Below are 24,294 nucleotides of genomic sequence, written 5' to 3' on the forward strand. Positions count from 1 at the left end.
AGCGCGAAGAGAAAAAGTCAGGTGACAGACAAATCACAGGCATACAGAGGAAAAAGAAATCCCACATGAAACATGAACTGGCTACGAGGGAAAAGAAAGAGTGGAGGGGGAAAAGAATAGGAGTAAAGACAGTTGAGGATAAGACATCAAATTCATAGGAGGAGAGGACCATAAAAATTAAAGAATCACAACACCAGGTTATAGTCCAACAGGTTTATTTGGAAGTACTAGCTTTCAGAGCGCTGCTTCTTTGTCAGGTAGCTAGTGGGGCAGGATCATAAGGTACAGAATTTATAACAGTAATCTAGGTTTGTACAATATATCTTATCAGTTGCATGATACTATGATCTTGTGTTATAAATTCTCTGTCTTACGATCCTGCCCCACTAGCTACCTGACGAAGGAGCAGCGCTTCAAAAGAGAGGACTTCCAAATAAACCTTTTGGACTATAACCTGGTGTTGTGATTTTTAAACTTTGTCCACCCCAGTCCAACACCAGCACCTTGTCACAGAACGAAAAAGAGACGTTTAGATTATCCTTTATTTTCCCTCTCACCTGGCAGGTGGCATCTGAGAGTTTTCCTTTCCAGTTGGCTGTTTCTTTTCCACTGTAAAAACAAATATTTTGAGCAACTTGTCAACACACAGCAGTTGGACTTGATAGCTATTCAAATAAGTAATCAAGTTGAAACCAACATTTTTTCTTTTTTTTTTCTTTTTCTTTTTTTTCTCTTACCCCCACACTACCGCCTAACTGCGGTAGTGCTTTTTTTTTCCCCAGCACCCATGGTGTGTGTGTGTGTGGGTGTGAGACACAGTGAGAGACACACAAAGTGCACGAACCATTATTCAATTTCCACCACCAGGAAGATAGGAAAACACCCAGGTGGCCAGTGACAAGCAGTGCCCTTCACATCAAAACAGCAATGCTGTGTGATGAAAACAACATTTTTTAAAAAAAATTCATTCAAAGGGTAATAGGAAGCATTGTCATTTATTGACCATTCTCAATTGCTCCTGAAGGCAGCAACAAAGCACTGCCCACCATTTTGCAAGGAGGGAGTGTGTCGGGGGCGGGGGGGGGGAGAGAAGAGACAAATGTCCCAGGATCACAATCCAATGGCAGCAAAGGAACAATGATACAGTCCCAAGTCAGGTGGCATGCAGGTCTGAGGAATTTGCAAATTGTGGGTTTGCAATGTTCTATTAAGGGAATCTTGGTAAGATGCTGGGATGCATCTTGCAAATGTCATTACTGTGAATCAGTGGTAAGGCAGTGAACTTTGAAAAAGGTGTTGATGGGTTGATTTGCATTAAGCCCTTGATTCACAACTATCTTCAAAAGCAAAGCTCTTGGCAACTACAGAATCAGTGCTTGGCTCAAATGAACAGTGACTGACAAGAGTGCCAATAAACCATCGAACACAGACCAAAATACTGATTTAGTTATTTTTGTCATACTTTTACCCTTATGCCTCAGGTCAGCCTCAAATGATTTGGCCATATCTAGGACTGCAATTGGAATAGGTTTCTCACCAAGATACACGTGAAAACTAAATTAAAGTTTGACATAAATTCCCATCTCTTTCATTAAAGAAATAGGTAACCTTGCTTCAGTCACCAGACTCATTTGATACTTAAGAGTTTGGTTATTTCTAAAAGTACAGCATCTTTCCTGTTTAGATACTGTGCTGTTGGTGAACTCATCTAACAACTGAGTATTTATCTTCCATCTTGAGTATTAAGCTGCGCAATGAAATGCAATGCTGAATAAAATGCACGTGAAATATTACAGCTGCTATTTAGGAGAGTAATTATACACTTCCAACATAATGAAGGTTCTTTCATATTTAATTACTTTCACGGTGTCAGGAATTGAAAAACAAATGCCATATATAAAAACAGCATGTTTAGGAAAAGGCAGATTTCAAAATTGTTCACGTACCAATTGCAACCCAATATTTAGTGTTAAGATCCCTGACAGCCAGTTGAAGAAAGAAACCAAAGCCAGTCTTAACTGGGAATACATTTACTCAAAATGAAATATCACAGGTATCTCTCTCCGGCACCCACTCCTCTTTTAAGTTAGTGTCTCCCTATATGGGCTTAACAACGATCCACTCAGTGCCTCCAACTATATGCACTTACAATCCATGTGCACATAACTTTGCTTGATATAATTAACATATTCCCTTCCTCTCTTTAAAGCTCAGACTCTCAAATAAAATTTAGAAATTTTTCTACATTTTGTAGATTTTTAGTCTAAATGGCAACAGCAAAGCAGCGCAAGACTCGTCTGCTTCCATCTGCCTTTTTTCAAGAAAAATACTTTTACTGGCTCTTTTTTCCCCCCTTTTTCAGCAGTGAGCGGTCCCCTTCCTGGGACGGCGGCAGGACAGGATCCCTTTTCCGGGGTTTTGGCAGGGCAGTTCCTTCTTGGTATGTTGGCAGCGGCAGCTTCCTTTGCTGAAATTGCAGTCATAGAAGATGACAGCAGCAAAGTAAGCCAGGTGACGCACCAGTTGCTTTGGCATGGTGGATTCAGTTGAGTTTGGGACTCAGCAGCTTTAGCGGCAGCTGCACTGCCAAGATCTGTCCAGCACGGACTCATGGTGGCAACGACGCTGTAGGCAAGATGGCACTGAAGTTACAGCAGCGGTGGTGCAGCTCTAGGCCACAGCAGGGTCCAGGTACCTGACAGCAAAGCCGGTGGCGTTCTGACTGCAACAGAGTGCCAGCACCCAAGTGTCCGCAGGCTGGAGGATTGACTTTGCAGTTTTGTTTTTCTGGTGGCGAAGATTCATGGCACAGGCTGGGAGTAATCTAGACATTTTTCTTTTGGCTATTTCTGCATCTGTTTTTAATCTTAAGATAACGCTGAAGAATGGTGAATTTGTACACTTTTCACTGTACTCCAGCACATAATGTTAAAATCTAAATCTAACATTATGAAAAACAATTTAGGACCATGATAAGGTACTTAGTAAAATGCATTTCTTTTCAGACCACATCTATCACAAATAACTTGCACCAAACCATCTGATCTTGAAGATTTCCTTTCTCTCCAACATTTATTACAATCTACCATGATCAACAATTGATCTTTTACAAGAATCCTATCCCATTAAAGAACAATTATCTCTATAACCATAATGGGCAAACTATCTTCAGCATGTCCTATGCAGAGAATTTCTCAAAGCATAAATTACCTACACAGCAACCAGTATGTAAAATGTATTTTAGCTGAAGACAATCTAATTACTGTCTTAGCTTTCCAAGCTAAACAACTACATGTCCTATTTACATTAAATCAAAAATGACGAAACCACTGCCACTCTAACATCCATCAGGGCAATTAGCATGCACAGGAGCACTGAAAATTACTAATTTCATGTTAAGTTTTCATCTTTGGGTGAATCAAAGGATGCACTTTAAAAAAAATTCTTTGCCTTTAGTAGGATACTTCTAAAGAGATGATCTAAATACATCAAGACTAGAGGTTAGATGGGCTTCAGATTGGTTTCACAGGTCAGTGCAGCCTGGAGGGCCAAAGGGCCTGTACTGCGCTGTAATATTCTATGTTCAACTAGCTTTGGACCTGAATGTATACATAACCAATTCAACTGGCCAATCAGGTTCATAACCCCAATCTCACCTTTGCGATGTTGCACAACTAACTGAAATGAAAATTGACATATCTAAATAGGATTAATGATTTTAAAAGTTATGCTAGACCTACTGTTTAAATATAACAATTAAAATTTTAAAAGATTTATTTTAATCCCGGTGATAATAAAGTTTCTCAAATTCTACAGTAATATCCAAACAGAAATTAACATACAAAGATACCTTACAGCTTTCCTTCATGCTATAAAACACCACAGGACCTGCTTCAAAACGAACATAGCATAAGCGCTTCATCACTCGAAACACTGACTCTCCTGCTCCTCGGATGCTGCCTGACCCGCTGTGCTTTTCCAGCACCACACTTTTCGATAGCTGATTTTCAGCAAAACAGATCAGTGAAAAATTCCACGCTCTAAATTTCAGTTCATAGGTGCGTTAATTTAATTCCTATTACTTCCCTACCACGTTGCTTGCCTCTTTGGCAGTTTCAGAAAAAGTTCAGAGTTGCCACCTGCAGAAAACCAGCTTTTGAGTCTACTGATCAACACTCATTAATACAGTCAAGAACTAAAGGCGATAATCAGGATTATTTTTCCCGAAGGAAATCCTGGTCGTCCTGCCTCTCTTCAAAACTCCAAGCAACTATTTAACCTTATGAACGAATCATGGGCAAAATTTTCAGTGTTCTGAATATATATTGCACATTTTCAGGTGGGGCTTCCAATCTTGAATGCTACAGAAATGGAGTATTAGAGACTCTCTAGGGCAAAAACCAGCAAGCAAGAGAGATGAGAATACTCCCTACTATTATAAAGAAAGTTGCCAATTTCAGTGAAGTTTTTAAAAACATTCTAGGCCTATTATGAATGTGTACATGATTGAGCTTGCCATGAGCATGGAAGATTCCAGCCAATTTGATGCTAGCTTTATTGACAGCAATCAAAATCTCTCCATCATCAGGAATTCTGCTCCTACTCCTAATTCAAGAATGTTCTGTAGCTCTCATTTCTTTGTCTAAACTATTCAAATCGCAACCTCTACTTATACTTTACCGAATTTTGGAATTACTACTGCAACATCCAACCACTCATGCATATAGTCAGATCCTTTGTTAAATACACAAACCATTTTTTAACCCCAAGAGTCACATTCAGACTTTCTATTAGATCGTATACCTGTATTTCTCCCCCCCGCCACCAACTTTCCATTCTTTTCCATTTCCAGGTCCTGAAGCTGGAGCTTACTACTTATGCTACATGCAATCTACAACTGATTTAAACTTGCCAGTAGCCTTTCTTATACATTCAACTTTTGTTGAAACTCTCTATTCACTAGAGTCATCTGGTTCCTATTGCAGACAGTTAGATCAAAGGCTGCATGTATATGGTCGAGCTATCGTATGCAAAGCTTTCATATTTTGTTCCTCACCACCATCGCAACAAGTAATTGAGGTATAGATTGCCTCATTGTCAAATAGGTAAAGGACAATCTCAAAACAAAGCAACTGTGTCCTTAGTTTTTGTTATCCAGCAGAATGTCACATGTCCCACCAAGGCTACTGGAAAAAGTATACCTGGGGATGCAGTTAGGATAGCATACGTCTGATCAAACAGGGGACACTTCTGGAAACCTAAAAATTGAACAGAACCAGGAGCCTGTGACGCTTCGCACAATCCAACAACCTAAATGTCAACACTGAACCAGGGATCTCTTTAATAGACTGTAAAGAAAGTCAGCTTAAGTCCATGGTATATTCATCAGTGGAAGAATACTTTGTTTTGAGAAGAGTTGTAGCTCAGGTTGAGGTCCTGGGTGTAGGTTTGCTCGCTGAGCTGAAAGGTTTATTTTCAGATGTTTCCTCACCATATTAGGTAACATTTTCAGTGACCTCCGGACGAAGCACTGCTGATGATTCCTGCTTTCTATTTGTGCGTTTGGGTTTCTTCAGATTGGTGATGTCATTTTCTGTTCTTTTTCTCAGGGGATGGAACATCAACTAGCCACAAAAGCCAACATGACCGTCTCTCACTAGTATCCTTACATAGATGTAAGGAAGGACACTTTTCCATCCTAGGACAACCCAAACAGAGAGACACACGAGAATTCATGGAAGCATGGCATTCCAACCAGAACTCTATCAACGAACACATTGACTTGGAACCCATTTACTAACCCCGAAGAAAAAAAGAACAGGAAATGACAGCACCAACCCAAAAGGAACCCAAAACATAAAGAGAAAGCAGGAATCATCAGTGCTTCATCCAGAGGCTCACTGAAGTTACTAGTATGATGACGAAACATCTGAAAATGAACCTTCCAGCTCAGTGAACAAATCTACATCAAAATTTTTAAAGACAAAGTTATCAGTCTGAGCACGCCATGTAAACATCTAATAAATCATATTTCTTGAAAATGACATCCAGGAGACCTATCAGAAGATCCAAACCTAAACTTAGTATGGAACTGATGGGCATCCAACTCTCAACACTTTGCTTCTGATTTACTTTTATTCGGAAGCAAGACTGCCAAGATTTCACCTTAGTAGTGATGTAACCAACATATCCACTTCATTCTTCTACTTGCTTTATCATTCAGACTCAGAAAACATCAAGACGTAATCCTTCCCTTTACACAGAATCAGAGATGCACAGTACAGAAGCAGACCCTTCGGCCCAACCTGTCCATGCCAACCAGATATCCCAACCTAACCTAGTCCTATTTGTCAGCACTTGGCCCATATCCTTCCAAACCCTTCCTATACAAATACCCATCCAGGTGCCTTTTAAAGTTGTAATTGTACCTGACTCCACCACTTCCTCTGGCAGCTCATTCCATACACGCATCATCCTCAGTATGAAAAAGTTGCCCTTTACATTCCTTTTTGTATTTTTCCCCTCTCACCCTAAACCTAAGCCCTCTAGTTCTGGATTCCCCCACCCCAGCGAAAAGACCTTGTCTATTATCCTGACCATGGCCCTCGTGATTTTATAACCCTCTATGAAGTCACCCCTCAGCCTCCGACACTCCAGAGAAAACAGCCCCAACCTATTCAGCCTCTCCCTATAGCTCAGACCCTCCAACCCTGGCAACATCATTGTAATATTTTTTTTAACCCTTTCAAGTTTCACAACATCTTTCCACGCTTTCTGCAATTTTCCACTGAGGTCAGTTACTGAATTGCTCTTCCCTTAGTTTCCCATTTTCACCTTTAGGCAGCCATCCTCTGCTATCATTTTATAACTTGAGAGTCACGTGAAGAAAGAATCCAAAGCCCACCTTTACTTAGAATTACAAAAACAAATTGCTGGAGAAACTCTGCAGGATTGGCAGCATCTGTGGAGAGCAAACAGTTCATTTTACAAGTCCAGTGGCCTTTCGTGATACCCCTCTGAAGGGTCCCTGGACTCTAAATGTTGAATTGTTCCTTCTCCATAGATTCTGCCAGACCTGCTGAGTTTCTCCAGCATATTCAGTTTTTTGTGTCTTTCAGATCTCCAGCATCCATGGCCCTTTGTTACATTCATTTGGAATTGAGTGATTCAGAGAAAAACCATCTCCTGACTCCACTCCCACCATGTCACATATTTGCTATAGTGATTTTTCAATCAATTACCCCATGTACTTACTTAACTTTAACTGGCATATTATTTAAGTTTCTTAATCCCCCACATTACCTCCTAGAAGGAATCATTTTCTATATTACATATTATTTTGGAAAAGATTCTATGAAAACCCTTTAACTTGTACAAGTCAATGATTTCCTACAAAATTTGAAGTGTTTTTCTGTGGACTGAATTGCGAAATGGATCATTAAAACATCTTGTGGAAAGACTTTTTTGTAATACATTTGAGCATAACTTGAGAAACTTAGAACCTACTTGCACATTAACATGTAAACATGGTGCAATTTTGATTTTAAAAATTACACATTAGAATACTATATTATAGACCATAAAAGTAACTTACCACGATGAATGGCAGCATCCTGAAATGGCCTGGATTAAAAGATAAAGTGATTGCATTGTACTTGTAGTCAAGTAAAATCACAGAAGTTCACAAATGTTTAATATCCCCATGTAATACATGCATATATAGACATTTAGTATAATTATAAAGGTTCACAGAAAGGTTTCTTATTAACGGGCAAAGTGAACTCAATGAACAGGACAACTAATTGCACAGCTTATATTCTTATATGTTGGCAGCACAAGTTTCCTATAAAAGTGAATAAGAGTGTATTCATTATTGTATAATAACTACCATGTTACTCACTAAAGGATTCGCTTAGATAGAAGTCTTTACACACACTGGCCTTTGAAGCAAACCCAAGTTACCCCTCTCTGCCAAAATTGTTTTTTCAAGAAAGCAATTCTGGTGTTAATATTAAGTGCTGTATTCATCACTTCCATATTGGGCAGGTTAAATCTGCCCAAAATTAATTTGTTTTCAGTGTGAGAAATTTCCAGTTACAATTAACAAACAAACAAGATCCTCTACTGAAGTTGCCTTGCACCACCTTATTAAGGTCTTTTTCTCAGAAAATATTCTCTGCTGTAGAAAAATCATCTGGATACCCTGAATCATTTGCTACTATTTGTGAATAGAGTACTCGGAAATACTTTGTTGCAAAAATAAAAGGCAGTTCAAGGAATAATTCTGCAAATAGGACTCTTTTGGAATCCTTTAAACTTTATTAGTCATTTGCCTCCATTTTACCACAAAGCACCAAACAGGAGGTGGTCCAAACACAGAAAGACGCTTATTCTAAACCTACCAATGATCACAAGATGAATAGTCCAAGATAAAATGTTCATGAAGCAGCTTCAAGTAATGCCGGATTTATTTATAAACCTAGTGTGTCACATCAATAGTACCTTTTTCAGTTAACTAACAAGAACTGACATCAATGCAAAGAATTAAATGACCTCAATGCTCAACTTGTATTTGTCAGAAGTCAGGTAAACAAAATCAAAGATTTATTTGCATTTGTGGCTGGTCAGCCACCCACCTTATTTCAAATTGCAGTAGTTATACACCATTTAGAGTATAATCTCATTGCAGCTTCGTATACAAAGTTATTTTTTTCTTAGTTTCGTGTGACATGTACTGTTTTGCAGCAACATTCATAATGAGGATGACGTCATTAAACCTTACAGCTGAATATTTATACTTGTTGTAGAAAGTGAAACTTGCATTTAAGATTGAGGGAAATGGTTACCTTTTTATTACAAATGCAAGCTGTGACTTTTGCTCCAAAATCTTTTTTAGTGTCACACTGTCATAACATGAAGGGTGCTTAAAACACACGCCATCAGGCAGTCCTTGTATTACAACAGCGGCTGGGTCCTTCAAGATCTTATCATATGGCACAGGGCTTGGAGTAGGTTTCCCAAGAGCTTTACCTGAAATTAGATATAATGGAGACAGTGTAACAATAGCTTTAAAATTTCTTTAAGAGATGCAGTTATCAAATTGACAGATGCTGAAACCATGATATTCTTAGACACCAAAATCCTGGATTGACGGTACTTCCGGGTCAAAATATAAGTCTTCATAATTTTGGATCCAATAAACAGAAAAAAGTAGCTTTCTTCAGTTTTTAGAAAATGCCTGACAATCCAGCAAGTAACAACTTATGTATCTTACTAACAAACTGCTTGCCTACACATCTTAACATCATCCAAGAGAACGAGCCAATCCCTGGGAATGGGGTGCATAAAGTGAGCAATGATTAGAGACTGCATCCAACTTTACCTTGGATAATTTGAATTTGATTAACCCATCCACAATGTCTGATCAATACCACTGTTTACGCCCCCCACCACTGTAAATTGTGTGTAATTTTAAAATACAGCTTTACCTCAAATAAATGCAAACCAACCAAGGTAGAATAATAACGGGCATTACAAGAAAAAAGCTTTACTTAAATTGTGACCGAAAAGTTTCCAATAGATAAATAACGATAAAACTGCAAAAAGAAAGCAAACTCCACAATAAATGCCCAGAGATACATGTAGATGTGAATACCAGAAAAACTCCATATCAATTAGGAAAAGCTTTAGCTCAAAAAACAATGGCATTGTTATATTGCCTTTATAAGCTGGGAATGTAGCATGAATTGGAGATCCACAATTTACATATGCTGTTCTCCATGCTTGCAATTTTAATATAGTGATTCCCTGTTGGTCCATAAGTAGCAAACGGATAACACTTTTCACTTTGAAAAGAATATTCATGGGTACTCCTTACCCCCTACTTGTTGCCAACAGCATACTGAATTATGTCATTTCATCATCTGTACAAGCAAAATGATGCATTTCTTAATACTGTAGCAATTTGCAATTCTGACTTGCAAATAATTCAGTTTTCATTTAGAAACTAATTGAATGGGCAAGTCTATTTATAACTTACATTTTACTCAAAATAATCCACCAAACACAGCTGTCAAGGCAAATATCAGGGCACAGTCAAAACAGTGAAGCTGTTACCAGGGACTCATTTTCTAAAGTAGTGAGCTACAATGAACCAATTGGCTTCAAAACAATTTTACTTTTAAAAATGCATTACATTCTTCAAATAAGAAAATAAAGCATACATCAAAATGACACTACAATAACAAGTTAATTTAAAAAGGGGAAATTGGCCAATATGTACTGATCAGAGACCGGATAACTTGAATTTGATTAACTCGTCCACAATGTCTGATCAATACCACGCTTTCCCCCCACCCCCACCCCACCATGGTAACTTATGTAATTATAAAATACTCGAAACTCTAAGTTTAGCAGCTCTGTGGAGAAACAGAATTAACAGTCCAGATCGATATTGAAAATTTTCTCTCTGGAGCTGCTGTCTGAATCGAGCATTAAGCATTTTGTTGAATATCTATTTGTCAGAAGGGAGAAACCTTTGGAAGCAGCAAAAGGAAAATTAAAAACATTTAACTTTATAATTGTACAGAGAAAGACACAACTTAAACTTAATTTTTGGGAATTCTTTCCAGATGGAATCAAGTAAGCCTGAATAAGAATCACTGAACTCAAAATATTAACTCTGCCTTCTCCACATAGATGTTGTCAGACCTCCTGAGTTTCATGTGCAATTTGTTTTTGTTTCAGATTGCCAACATCCACAGTTCTGTTTTATACTGTCTTAATAATCTATTGTATACAAACACAGGTGGGGTGTAATCTGATCCAGATCCATTAGAAACACTGGAACCATGACTTTGAATTAGCTAGAGAGATCCCACCACTGGATAGGCATATGGAGTACATAACCATTAATTTAGTTTCACGTGATATTAACTATTAAATAGCTTGCAGAATCACCTGAAGTCATGGTCACACATCATTTGTAATCAAGCCTGTCTGGTTTGCTCATTATCATAATTGTTGAACTAGATCAGCATTGTTGGAAGACATGCAATTTCTTTGATATCTGTACTTGGAAAAGGACTTTTAAAAAGTTCACATCAATTTTAGAACACCAGTTGTAATTTTCTTAAAAGAAATAGTTTGTATCAATATGCCTTGGCATTCCTTGACCTGGAAGCAATATCTAAAAGGAAAGCAACAGCTAAAGCTATATGACCAGACAAGGGTCAAGGTGAATGAGATGTATTTCCAAGTTTTATGCATGTAATATTGGATAGAAAGCCAAAAACAGTGGTAGAGCAGGAATTGTGAAGCAAAATATTTTGCTGCTGCAACTTCAATTTTGCCAAGCCAACCAGTCTGTTTAACAGGATTTATTAGGGAAGTTATATAACAAAGTCTCCAGGGAATCTGTGCGAAAGCTATTATGAACCTACATAAGGAGAACCTGCAAAAGTGTGTTCAGGTGACAATATCTGTAGGGGCCACTGACACAAAAAGGCATCAAGTGAACGCAAAGTAGTGGCCAAATTTTTGGGAGTGGCAAAAGTGAGAAATTGTACATACCAGTCAGAATTAGAAAGTATACATATTATAGTTGCAGGAATTGGTGTGGGTCCATAAGTTGTGCAAGATGTACCTTTGTTGGAAACAAATATTTAAGAATGAAATCTCTCTTTATTTGAATTTATCATTTTTTCATCAATTGTAATGCAAGATACAAATGGTGAAATCAGGTTGACATTACTCTGAGAATATGCAGATAATATATATTCCATCATCACTGAAAGAGAATATAAAACAAGCAGCAACTAGGAGTGCGCACTCCACATGTTGAATACTCAGGGTGGGTGTGTTTGCAGGGCTCACCAGTAGCTTGTATTGATTAGTCGCAATCTTCAAGTAACAGAATCTATGTTATCGTTTACCAGTACTGTAAGGTTACTGGTGAGTTTGAGACACAAAAGTATAGTCTTCCCCTTGAAATGTAAATAGTGACTGCATTCAACTAAACAATGTTAACAAAAAAAAAATCATAGAATATCAACAGTAGTTTGTCCCCATAGGTAGTGTGAAACATGACGGTACCATACAGTGAAGAGAACAGCTCCTCAACTGATTTTCTTTTTGTTCCAATGTCAGTCTTATTATCCAATGCAACTGGTGTCACACAAAGAACATCTTCATTTCTGAGTTTTTCTGCTGCCTTTTGCTCCTCAGCCACACCTGAAATTAAATCATAATTCTTTAAAATTAAGCAAGGCAATTTTTCAGGCCAAACATATTTTAGACCTGGTATACCAAATAATCTTTTAACTTAAAGACTGATTATCTGGTACAAACCACATTTAGGACTAAAATGCTCCCCCATTAGTATTTATTCGAACTACTTATATATATTTTTATACATTTTTTTTCCAAGCATCCCAAATGTTATAAAAGCATAAGCTGCCCAATGGTTGGAAAATGGTTCTTTTTAATTCTTCCTTGGGATATGGGCATGGATAACAGTGGTCAAATTGCCCATAGTGGTGAGTAGATTAGTCAGAGAGAAATGGGTCTTGGTTGCTTACTTTTCGAAGGATCGGTGTGGACTGGTTGGGGCGAAGGGCTTGTTTCCACACTGTAGGGAATCTAATTTAATCTAATCTGAATAGGCTGGGGTTTGTTTCACATGAGCATTGGAGGATGAAGGGTGACCTTATAGAGGCTTATAAAATCGTGAGGGGCATAGATAAGGTGGATGGCAAAGATCTTTTCTGAGGTGGGGTAGTTCAAAACCAGAGGACATATGTTTCAAGATGAGAGGAGAAAGATTCAAAAGGAACCTGAAGGGCAAATATTTCCACAGAGGGTGGTGCTTATGTAGAATGAATTGCCAGAGAAAGTGGTAGATGCAGGTACCATTTACAACATTTAAAAGATATTTGGACAGGCATGTGAATAGGAAAGGTGGAGGGATATGGACCAAACACAGGCAAGTGTGACTAGTTTAATTTGGGAAACTTGGGTCAGCATGGACAAATTAGACTAAAGTGTCTGTTTTCTTGCTGTATGACATTATAATTCAGCTCATGATGCACACACAGATTACTATCAGAATTTATGTCAATGATATTGTACTCTAAACAAGTGAATAATTTTGCAACTAATTGAAAATCAATAGGCAGAATTCACTCCTGACAATTCAATTTTAAATTTACCAATAATTCAAAAGTAAACAGCTACACTTTCAACTGGATTTTGTTTATTCCAGTGGCTCGACAGTTTGCAGTAGAAGAATACCTTGTTATATGACCCAGCATTTAATCTGCAATCTGAGCTGAAGGAGAAATGTGCAGGGTCATCCTGCAATGATCAGAGAACCCACTTTTGGGCTTCTAAGGTTCTGACATTCAGTATACTTAAATTCTTATTAGTACAGAACATACACACCAGTGGAGAATTATTTTAGTCTCAATGTGGTTTTACATTAGATAACTACAACATTTAATTAAATTTAAAGGATTTTTTAAAAAAATTATAAACCACAAGACCTGGAATTGAAGCAATTACTGTTTCTTTATTGAATTAGAAAACGAGACCTTTTATCACTAATGCAATTCCTTCTTGATTCCAAACTCTCACTTTGTCTTTATCTCCTTCCTTTGCTCCCCAATGAAATTAAAAGTATTTCTTCTGTATTTTTGAGATGCAAGAGCATAGTTTTAAATTAAAAATGCAAAACGATAGTGTAATGGATGATCTTTGATCTGTGAAATAACATTTCATGAACATAGAAACTTTATGTATACCACAATGCCTGTACTATCTTACCAAAAATTGGACAGAATGCATTTTACACTTTTGTATTCCATGTACAAAAGCAATTTATTGCAACAATGTAAACACAGCAACTGGTGAACAGAAAAAAAAATATGTTTGTCACTGATGTAACTACAGGGGGTGCACTTGCAGCACATACAAGCCCTGACATTAAAAAGGCAATTTTTTATTCAAAAATACACTTTGCAATCCAAAATCGATTGGAACCAAGGATAACAAGACATTAAATCACAGAAACAAATGGGTCCACCATTTCCACTGCAGTGCAGACCATTAATCTCAAAGCAATACCAAATAGTCGCCATATGGAAAGTATACCATCTCCCACTTTCTGTAACACTTGCTTATTGTAACAGGAGTTATAGAATTTTATTCTCCTGCAGTTGATAGAATCATTCTACCCATGTAATCAACCGAGAAAAAAGGTCACTACTTTTTCACTCTCCTCAAATACTGCCAGACATGCGATCCTTTATAGTATTTTCTATTTAGTCCTGGTTTACAATTTCGAGATTGTGAATTGCTCGAAGTAGTAAGTTAACACTATTCAAAAATTTCAGAAATTAAAATGTACAATTTATTTTTCTACAATTCTAAGTCAACACAAAATATTGTTTCTTTTAATTTCTTTACAAATGTTCAGTATTTCGAACTTACTGAGACCAACCAGGTTAACTGCAATAGTCTTTTATAAACCTGAATATTGCTATATTCCTTAAATGAATGTCAAGGGAATCTAATTCACCAACCTTGACTAGACAAGATCAGCAAGATCATTGTATCATCAATTCTGAGTTAACACAACAATGATTTAGGATACTGTTATCATCTTTCCTGATCACTACTGTGACAGAAATTCCCAACCATTACCTCAAGGAGAGCAAGGATGGGCAAATAAGTGACATTCCCACACTAATTCAAGTCCACTTTTTCAACAGAGACAGAAACACAGACCAAGAGAACAGCCAAGAGGAGACAGAGACACAAGAATGGGAGAGTTTGTGATTTAATGCAAATCTACACAAAAAAGCCTTCCTGTGTTTCCTAAATAGTACTTTAGGAAAAATAATTCCCATGTAATATTTTTCTTTGATTCTTAATATTTCTAAACTATTTCTTAAGCAGGTGGATCAGTACACAATATTGTCATGGAGTCGGTCATACAGCATGGAAATGTAACCTTCAGTCCAACCAGTCCCAAACTAATCTTACTTGTTTGCATTTGGCCCATATCTCTCCAAACCTTTGCTGTTCATGATCTCATCCAAAACGTCTTTTTAAAAAAGGTTGTAACTGTGCTGCATTCACCACTTCATCTGGGAGCTCATTCCCCACTCAAACCACTCTCTGGAAAAGGTTGCCTTTCTCCTCTTGCCTTAAAAATATGTCCCCTAATTTTGAACTCTCCCAACCTAAGAAAAAGACCTTTGCTATTCATATTATTTATACCCCTTCAAGATTTTAGAAACCTCTAAAGATCACCCCATAACCTCCAGTGAATAAAGTCCCAGCCTTTCCAGTCTATTTTTGTGTCCTTGATATCCAGCAACATCCTTCTACATCTTTTTTCAACTCGCTAGTTTAATAATATCCTTCCTACAAAAAGGTGACAAGTACTCCAGAAGAGGCCTCACTAATGTCCTGTACAACGCTAAAATGACTTAGCAGCTTTTATACTCAAGGTCTCAGCAAAGTCAGTGTGCTAAATGCTCTCTTAACCAACCCACCTACCAGTGACAAATTTTTAAAAATTATGTACCTAAACCCGGAGGTCTCTCTGTTCAAGAACACTATCCAGGGCCTTACCATTAATTGTTCAAGTCCTGTCCTTGTTTGGATTACCAAAATGCAATCTCTCTCATTTATCCAAGTTAAATTCCACCCGCCATGCTTCAGCCCAATGACCCAATTGATCAAAAGTCTCTTTGTAATCTTAGATAACCTTCTTCACTGTCCACTATGCCAATGTTGGTGTCACCTGCAAACTTACTAACCATACCTCCTGAATGCTCATCAAAATCATTTATATAAATGACAAACAGAAGTGGACCAGTCTGTGTCACAATTACAATTCACTGACTAACTCGGCATGAGTGTTGTGAAAAAACTTCAGGTTTAAAAACTGTTTCACATTAAGAGTCCTATAGAAATCTCAAATTCAAGATACAGTCACAGAAACCAAGGTTGCTAAAACTCCTTTTCATTAATCTTTGAAATCACAGCAAGGTTAACCTGACACTTAAAACTATAAAATAAGCGAGCGCACTAACTAACTTACAGTATTTGACAAAATCAGTTTGAAAATCCTTTCGGCTTCCAATGAAAGATCTTCCTCGCTCGGTCCCCACGACAAATATATCTTTCTCATACACAGCAATACAAGCCACTTCAGCTTTTGACTTTGCAATTTCCTGGCACTGAAGAGGAAACATCAATTAAGTGAACATTTTCAGCCATAACAGAAAAGTGTATTCAAGTACTCTTAAATGAAACACCACCTATAAAATCGCTCCAACATGAATTTGAGTTAGGCTTTTTCAAATATAACACAAAAGAATTAAAAAGCTTCAAATTCAGGAATAGATTGTCTATAAACTCTTACTTCTCATGTTCAGTATTTAATCAACAACCTTAAGTACTGAATGTTTGAATGAGTGCACCTAGAATTTGTTTATTTGACTCATAGGCCCAGAAGAACTTTTGAAAAGGTGATTTAACCCAACATTTTTATAGAATAGTATGCCTTCTAATATACTGCGAAAATCATCAATATTTGCATAACGTGCCTTGCACTTGACACGGTTAAATTATACTGGTCACACACAAAAAAAAATTGTAATTTCACAAAATGCAAAAAGCTCTGAAGCTCAACAGAAAGCTCAGAACTATGTCTAAGCTTAACATCATATTAATTCAAACTTGAATAAAGAAATAGACTCAAAATGTGCAATTAACACTAAATTATGAATTGTACAGATGAGGACAGACACTATAAATGCACATAAGCCAAATAGCAAGTGAAAAAAAATAGCAAATGGGAGCTTGATGCAGAAGTATGACATCACTCATTGTGAATCTAATAAAGATAACTTTTTACAAACATTTCAAGTTAACACCTGCTGCTCAAGATTTCCATGTGCACAGACTATTTAAAGCCAGTTTTCAAACCAAAACAATGCCAATGGAAAGCTGCCTATCACCACTATCAAAAAGATTGAAATTGAAGTGATACTTCAGTTACACAAAACGCTGGTCAAATATCATCTGCAGGAATACTGTTTATAACAGCAAACAAAAACACTGGCACTGCGGTTGGATTTAAAAGATAGAAGTTTTTAAAAGTTGCATAAACTTGATCTTGATTCATTTGCTAATAAAGGGTTCTTGATAAGATTGACACAGAGACTACTTCTGCTGCTAAGGGAATCCAAAACGAGGAATACATTTTAAAATTGGAGCTAGACCAGTAAGATATGAAATTGTGCTTTTGTACACACAGGAAATCTCAAGAGGGTTGGAATATAAAAGCAGAGATGTACTATTAAGACTTTATAAAGCTCTGGTTAGGCCCCATTAGGCCCCATTTGGAGTACTTTGTCCAGCTTTGGTCCCCACACCTCAGGAAGGACATACTGGCACTGGAACGTGTCCAGCGGAGATTCACACGGATGAGCCCTGGAATGACAGGTCTAACATATGAGGAACGGCTGAGGATACTGGGATTGTATTCGTTGGAGTTTAGAAGATTAAGGGGAGACTTAATAGAGACGTACAAATTAATACATGGCTTGGAAAAGGTGGATGCTAGGAAATTGTTTCCGTTAGACGAGGAGACTAGGACCCGTGGACACAGCCTTAGAATTAGAGGGGGTCATTTCAGAACAGAAATGCGGAGACATTTCTTCAGCCAGAGAGTGGTGGGCCTGTGGAATTCATTGCCATGGAGTGCAGTGGAAGCCGGGACGCTAAATGTCTTCAAGGCCGAGATTGATAGATTCTTGTTGTCTAGAGGAATTAAGGGCTACGGGGAGAACGCTGGTAAGTGGAGCTGAAATGCGCATCAGCCATGATTGAATGGCGGAGTGGACTCGATGGGCCGAATGGCCTTACTTCCACTCCTATGTCTTATGGTCTTATGGAAATCTGGAATTCTCTCCTCCTCAAAAAAGTTATTGAGATTTGGTCAAATAAAATTACTTCAGGTCAAGGCAAGTAATTAGGGGGATACAAATAAAAGGCAGACAAATGAGATTTAGGGACAGATTGGCTACTGATATAACGATACAGCAGAACAGGCTGAAAAAAAAAGGTCCAAATAGTCTACAATCAGGTTTTCCTAAACAGGTCCTCTAAGTATACCATAAAATGAATTTATAGAGTTTTCTGCAACTCAGAAATGGCACAAGAGATCAAAGGGTATTGCCAATAAAATTCAATAAGTTATAAAGCAAAAATTCTCAACACAAGAAAGTCAAATATGTAAGAATCTGTACGCAATAATGTCTACACAGACTGGAAATGTATAGTTCAACTCCAGTAATATTTATACAATCAATTGTTATTAATATGTTGAATAATAGTGAATGACAGCCCCACAGAGAAACCCTTTATTTCAAAATTTATGCTATCTTCATATGAAACAAAAATGAACTAAAGATATTGCCGGAACAGTAGATCTACACGTGAGCAAACAATAAAAAAAATGAAGAGATTGTAAAATTTAAACTGTACAACTATGGACAGCCCACTTTTGCATCAATATCCAACTTGCAGCAAAATCAATGCTCATTCACCTCAATTTCCATGTTCACTGACTCAAAGGAATTCATGAAAATATGTCATCTACCCATTTGGAAGTCACAAATCCAAATACCACAACCATCTAAAAATGCAGTAAATGGAGCACCCTGGGCAATTCAGAAAGTTGATCACGTCATGATTACATTACAGTTACAATCCAAATAGGTTGCACTTCTCCCCGCTGCTCCACTTTTAGCCTCCCAATGAGCAGTATTCATAAGTCCACATACTGATTGTTTCCAGTTACCAGTTTTTCTTACTTTTTCCAATAATAAATTCTGTAATGTTGGCATAATCACAGATTCAATTAACTTATGGTAATTCAGTCTCAAGACCCTCAGTGTAAGCAAGTTTTCTTACTATGCTAAATTTCTTCATATTTGTATATTGATCTTATTAGAATACACAAAATTAATGAGAACAATTACTGTTGTATCAAAATATTCAGTACACACCAGACCTACACCCAGAAGATATGCTTGTAACAAACTCCATGGAAATGGAAAGTAATTTATATTCCCGATCTTGCTCAATTAAGAAAGCCAAAAGAATCCAATTTAAGACTGCCATCTACAATATATTGGAAGCATTTTCACTTCTGTCAGAAGGTTCTGGATTCAAGTTCCATTTCAAAACCTGATAGCAAAAATTCAGGCTAATACTGCTGCATCATTAGAAATGCCATCTTTTAAAAATGAGATGCAAATCAAGGTCCCATCTGTCTGCTGGGTTAATGTAAACCAATTCCACAGCCCTAATTTGAGAAGGAGCAGAGTTATGCTCAGAATCTTTCATAATCACTCATCATCCTTCTGACAGTAATCATTAGTTGCCCCTCAGTTCAAGGATGGCAACTTCAGTTAGTGCCATGATTTTCATGACTGATCAGCCCAATTCTTTATCTGCTGATTTTTGCACACATGGGGAAGTGGGATATCCCATGATGTAAGGGATCCAGAGTCCTTTACTTTCTTTCTTCACCATTCTGAATTAAAGCACTGAGACTCAAAAGTGTGATGTAGATGGACAGACAAGCTGCCAGCATTTTGGCGATTAAAGGCAACCCCTTCCCAGCCTTCAAGGTTAATGCAATTGTGCTTCAGTGTATCTTTGAAAAGTGTTTTTGTCCTGCTCTAGAAAGTTAGCCAACTGAGAGCTGAGGGGCAGAAGGAATGACATAGTTTAAGTCATTCGGACAGATTTTGTAGGATCCTTGCCTAAATATTTGTGATGCAGCGTTCGAGAACTCCACTTTGTTGGACTGTCACTTCCTACAAGCTGAAGTCCAAAATTGCAAATACAATTCCAAATGCAGTTTTATATACATTCATCTTAAGTATTTCAATTTTCATATTCAAACATAATGCAAACACTAGATTCCTGGGCTGCTTCAAATAGGCGAAGCAAATTTATTTTTACATTACTGGGAATTAAATCACCTTGACATTTGAGTCTTGCACAGTCAACAGCATTCCCTAATATGACTTACAGGACCTTTCTTCCCAACAGCAGCAGGAACAGTGACATAACCTTCTGAATGTACATTTAGAATTTTCTCCTTCACTGATATAGCATGAAAGCTGCTACAGACTTATATCAAATGGAGCAAAAACATTTTGCAAATATTCCTCAAGACTGAAATCCTTTGAGCCACGAAGTAAAAGTGCCTATGTAGCACAAGATGGTTAATATTCACAGGTTTATTAACAAACAAATCTTATAAATTTCAAATAATTTACCATAGACTCCAGTGCTGACATAAGGAATTTTACTGCCAGAAGATTTTCAGCACTGGAGGGCTCCTCCTGTATGATTGGTGAAGTTCCAACTTGTGCCATGTTTCCTGTGTGAAGGAGTAGAGGGAGAAGACAAAGAAAAATTCATTAAAATAAGCATACAACCAAGAAAGTCTCAATGCTGATTTCAAATCAGAAAATTCAGGCAAAATGTAAATCACTAAAGTTAATTGCTCAATGATTCAACACAAACAGGGACTGTAAATTTCAGTTTGGCTCCCAAGTGATGCTGCCAAAAATTAAATACTGTTAATATTTAATTCTTCAGAATTTTTAAAGTCATACTGAGCTCAATACATGAACTCTATTTCTCTCTCCACAGATGCTGCCAGACTTGCGGCGGTTCTCCAGCACTGTGTTTCCTTCAGATTTTCAGAATCAAGCCTTTTTTGTTTTGAGATTTATAAAGGAATACTTTGGGATTAATGGGATTTATTTACTATATGTTCTGCAATCTGACTTGTCCAGTCATATCAAAACAAAAGTGCGGCGCTAGAAAAGCACAGCCAGTCAGGCAGCATCAGAGCAGCAGGATAGTTGACATTTCAAGCATATGCTACATCCTGACGAAGAGCTTAAGCTATTCATCAATGTCCTGATGAAGAGTTTATGCTCGAAACGTCAACTCTCCTGCTCCTCGGATGCTGCCTGACCACCTGTGCTTTTCCAGTGCCACACTGACTCTTATCTCCAGCATCTGCAATCCTCACTTTCTCCCAGTAATATCAGCTGGGGATATAACAACTCAAAAATAACTAAATTTATAATAAACATCTTTGACCAAGTGACAAAACAGAGCAAATTAAATCAAAAACCAAAGAGGGTAATATAGCAAAATGTGAAATTTTTGCTTTGACAGGAAAAAACTAAAAACAAAGTATGACTTAAAGAAAAACTGCATAATTTCAAGGTGTAAAGGGGTGTGTGTTATGGTACATGATTCATAAAATGTTGGTGTGCAGGTACAACAGATAATCTAGAAGCCTAATGAGATACTATTACTGTACCAAAACACACTCCTCTTTAAAAAGGCACCCTGTTGGCATAAAAAAAAAGTGTACCAGATCAATCTTTTATTCCAAGTTCTGAAATCAAAACAGGAATTGCTGGTGAAACCCAGCAACTGTGAGAAAAAAGAGCAGAGTTAGCATTTCGTATCCGGTCACTCTTCAGCAGAAGGGTTCTGATAAAGAGTCACTGGATTCAAAACATTAATTCTGTTTTAATTCCATTGAAACGGTCAGACCTGCCAAGTTTCACCAGCAATTTCTGTTTCTATTTCATATTCCTGGCATCTACAGTTGTTGGCTTTATTTTATTTCAAGTTACTTGGGATAAATCTAAACTCAATTCACTGAAACTAGCCCTTATTCAATTAAGCACTCTTGCTCTGCATGGCTCATCCTTTTCCACTATTAATCTAAATCTTATATTATGATCATTGTTCCCTTATTAACACAAACTATTTGGCCCACCACATTGCCCAAACTAGATCCAGTAACATGTTCTTCCTCGTCAGGCAAAGTTGGTACTGGTTATAAAACTGTTAAACACTCTTTAGAAACTTCCTCTCTCTTGCTGCTTTACATTTTCCCAGTAAATATTCAGGTAAAATGTCTCATTATTGAATCCTCTATATATCCTGTAGTTCTGTAACTTCTCTACAAATTCTCTTTTATATCTTTTCCATGAGTTACTGGCTTATAGAATTCATCCAATGGGTAAAGGCATCTCTATTATTTCTTAACTCTAACCAAATAGATCCTGTTTTTGACAGCTTCCTCTAGGATATCATTTCTTTTCAAGAATACTCTTCTTAAAAATCAATACTGTCATCTTTCTGCCTTTCACTCCTTTCCCATTTTCCTTGGCCTTTCATTTCTTAAAAAAAAAAGGGGCAGCCAGTCACAATGTTCCATTTAAGCTGTGTAAACATGAAGACACATCAGCCCAGAGTTTGCTATGCAAGAGACAACTGATTGTGTACAATTTTTAAATGGGCCATTCTTCTGTACATTCAGTGCATAACAAATCTTATGCACTTAAAAAGGGATCACTCAGGTTACCTCCAGCAATGGTAAACTGCAAGGGAAGTGCTGTAATCAATTTTTACCCAGGTCTACACTACACACACGCCTACTCGTACCTACAGCTAACCAACCTTATCTATCACATTGCACTTAGATTTTCAAAAGTCATTGATAAGATGCTACAAAAGTTATTGTGGAACACAACTCACGGTGTACAGAGTAACATGATAGCATGGATAGGAAATGGTTTCCTACTCACTAGCCAGAGTAATTCATTTTCTGGTTGGTATGTTTTCACAAACGGTGTATCACAGGGAACCTCAATATTTTATATTTGATAACAAAGGGATGATTGCTGAAGTTTGTTGACGAGACAAAGATCGGTCGGAAAATAAGTTGTGAAGAGGATATGAGGATGCTATAAATACATAGATCGAATACACAGGCGAAACATATTTTCAAAAGAAGGATACCTGGACAGATTGCGAGATCACTCATTTTGGCAAGAAAAAAAAGCATATTACCTAAATGGTAAGAGAATGCAGTGCTCTGAGATGCAAAGTGATCTGGGTGTCCTCGTGCATGAATCCCAAAACATTAGGACATAGGTAAAGTAATAATTAGGAAAGCAAGCAGAATGTTATTGCTTATTTATTCGTGTGAATAAATACAAAATATGGAGGTTATGCTTCAGTTATACAGGACACAGGTGAGACCACATCTAGAGTAATGTGTATAGCATTGACTTCCTAATTTAAGGGAGGATGTAATTACATCGAAGCAATTCAGATATTGACTAGACTTGTACATGAAATGGGGGATCTGAATTTCAAGAAAAAGGTTGGACAGGTTATACTTCGCGATCTGCTGGAATTTAGAAAACAGCCAACTGGCTCCACTACCTTTGGATAAAGGCTCCTTGGACAAATTCTTGATAAGCAAGGGTATAAATAATTCGTGTATTTTATAGTGTGCGCACACGTGCGTTTTGTTTTGGCGGGGGTGCTGGGGAAGTCAAGTCAACCATAACTTCACTGAATGGCATGTTCTTTATGCTCATAAAATGGATTACGTTAGATTCCCTACAGTGTGGAAACAGGGCATTTGGCCCAAGTCCACACAGACCCTTCGAAAAGTAACCCACCCAGACACATTCCCCTAGATTTACCCTTGACTACTGTACCTAACACTATGGGCAATTTAGCATGGCCAGTTCTCCTAACCTGCACATCTTTGGAGGAAACCAGAACAAACCACGCAAGACATGGGGAGAACATGCAAACTCCACACAGACAGACACCCAAGACAGGAATCGAACCCAGGTCTCTGGTGCTGTGAGGCAGCAGTACTAACCACTCAGCCAGAATGCCACCATATATTTAGATATGTTCCATGCAAGTCAGAGCTTACTATATTTTTATAACATTGATTTTGCTGAGAAAATATTTAAATGCGTTCAGATGGCAGCATGCATCCAGCTTGAATAACATCATTAATGATGAAGCAGGTGCCCTTTCTTCATGTGCTAATCCTCTCACGATGTTCCATTTTTTTCATCTCGGAATAACTTCAGAATTCAAGTAGTTCCTTGTACTTTACTGGATCTTCTTCCATGAGTATCTTTACCTGAGATCTTACCGTATTCCCTTAGTCTAGCCCTGGGCAATACCAGACTATTTTCTACTCTAGCGTTGTTTCTCCAAAATCCTTATATATTTCTCTTCCAGAAAGTGATCATCAGCGCTTACATCCAAATCATAGATTAGTAATGTGATATGGTTGTCAAGCAGCCTGGAATCAGCACAACAGCAGCATTACTTTCCATCTCCATGAATGAA

General features: G+C 37.6%; 1 protein-coding gene across 1 annotated transcript in view; it reads right to left on the reverse strand.

The window, feature by feature from the left end:
* LOC122564229 (general transcription factor II-I-like) overlaps positions 1 to 20,492 on the reverse strand; it is a 138,400-nt gene extending 117,908 nt beyond the window's left edge. The window contains exons 1-6 of the mRNA XM_043718927.1: positions 20,370 to 20,492; positions 16,109 to 16,247; positions 12,094 to 12,231; positions 8,847 to 9,030; positions 7,595 to 7,623; positions 558 to 609 (exon numbers count right to left, since the gene is read on the reverse strand). Coding sequence (XP_043574862.1) covers positions 558 to 609; positions 7,595 to 7,623; positions 8,847 to 9,030; positions 12,094 to 12,231; positions 16,109 to 16,247; positions 20,370 to 20,468 — 641 coding nt within the window. The 5' untranslated portion in view covers positions 20,469 to 20,492. The remainder of the gene's footprint in view (positions 1 to 557; positions 610 to 7,594; positions 7,624 to 8,846; positions 9,031 to 12,093; positions 12,232 to 16,108; positions 16,248 to 20,369) is intronic.
* Positions 20,493 to 24,294: the final 3,802 nt, after the last annotated feature.

Source organism: Chiloscyllium plagiosum, chromosome 28 (genome assembly GCF_004010195.1).
Source record: "Chiloscyllium plagiosum isolate BGI_BamShark_2017 chromosome 28, ASM401019v2, whole genome shotgun sequence".
Classification (NCBI taxonomy): domain Eukaryota; kingdom Metazoa; phylum Chordata; class Chondrichthyes; order Orectolobiformes; family Hemiscylliidae; genus Chiloscyllium; species Chiloscyllium plagiosum.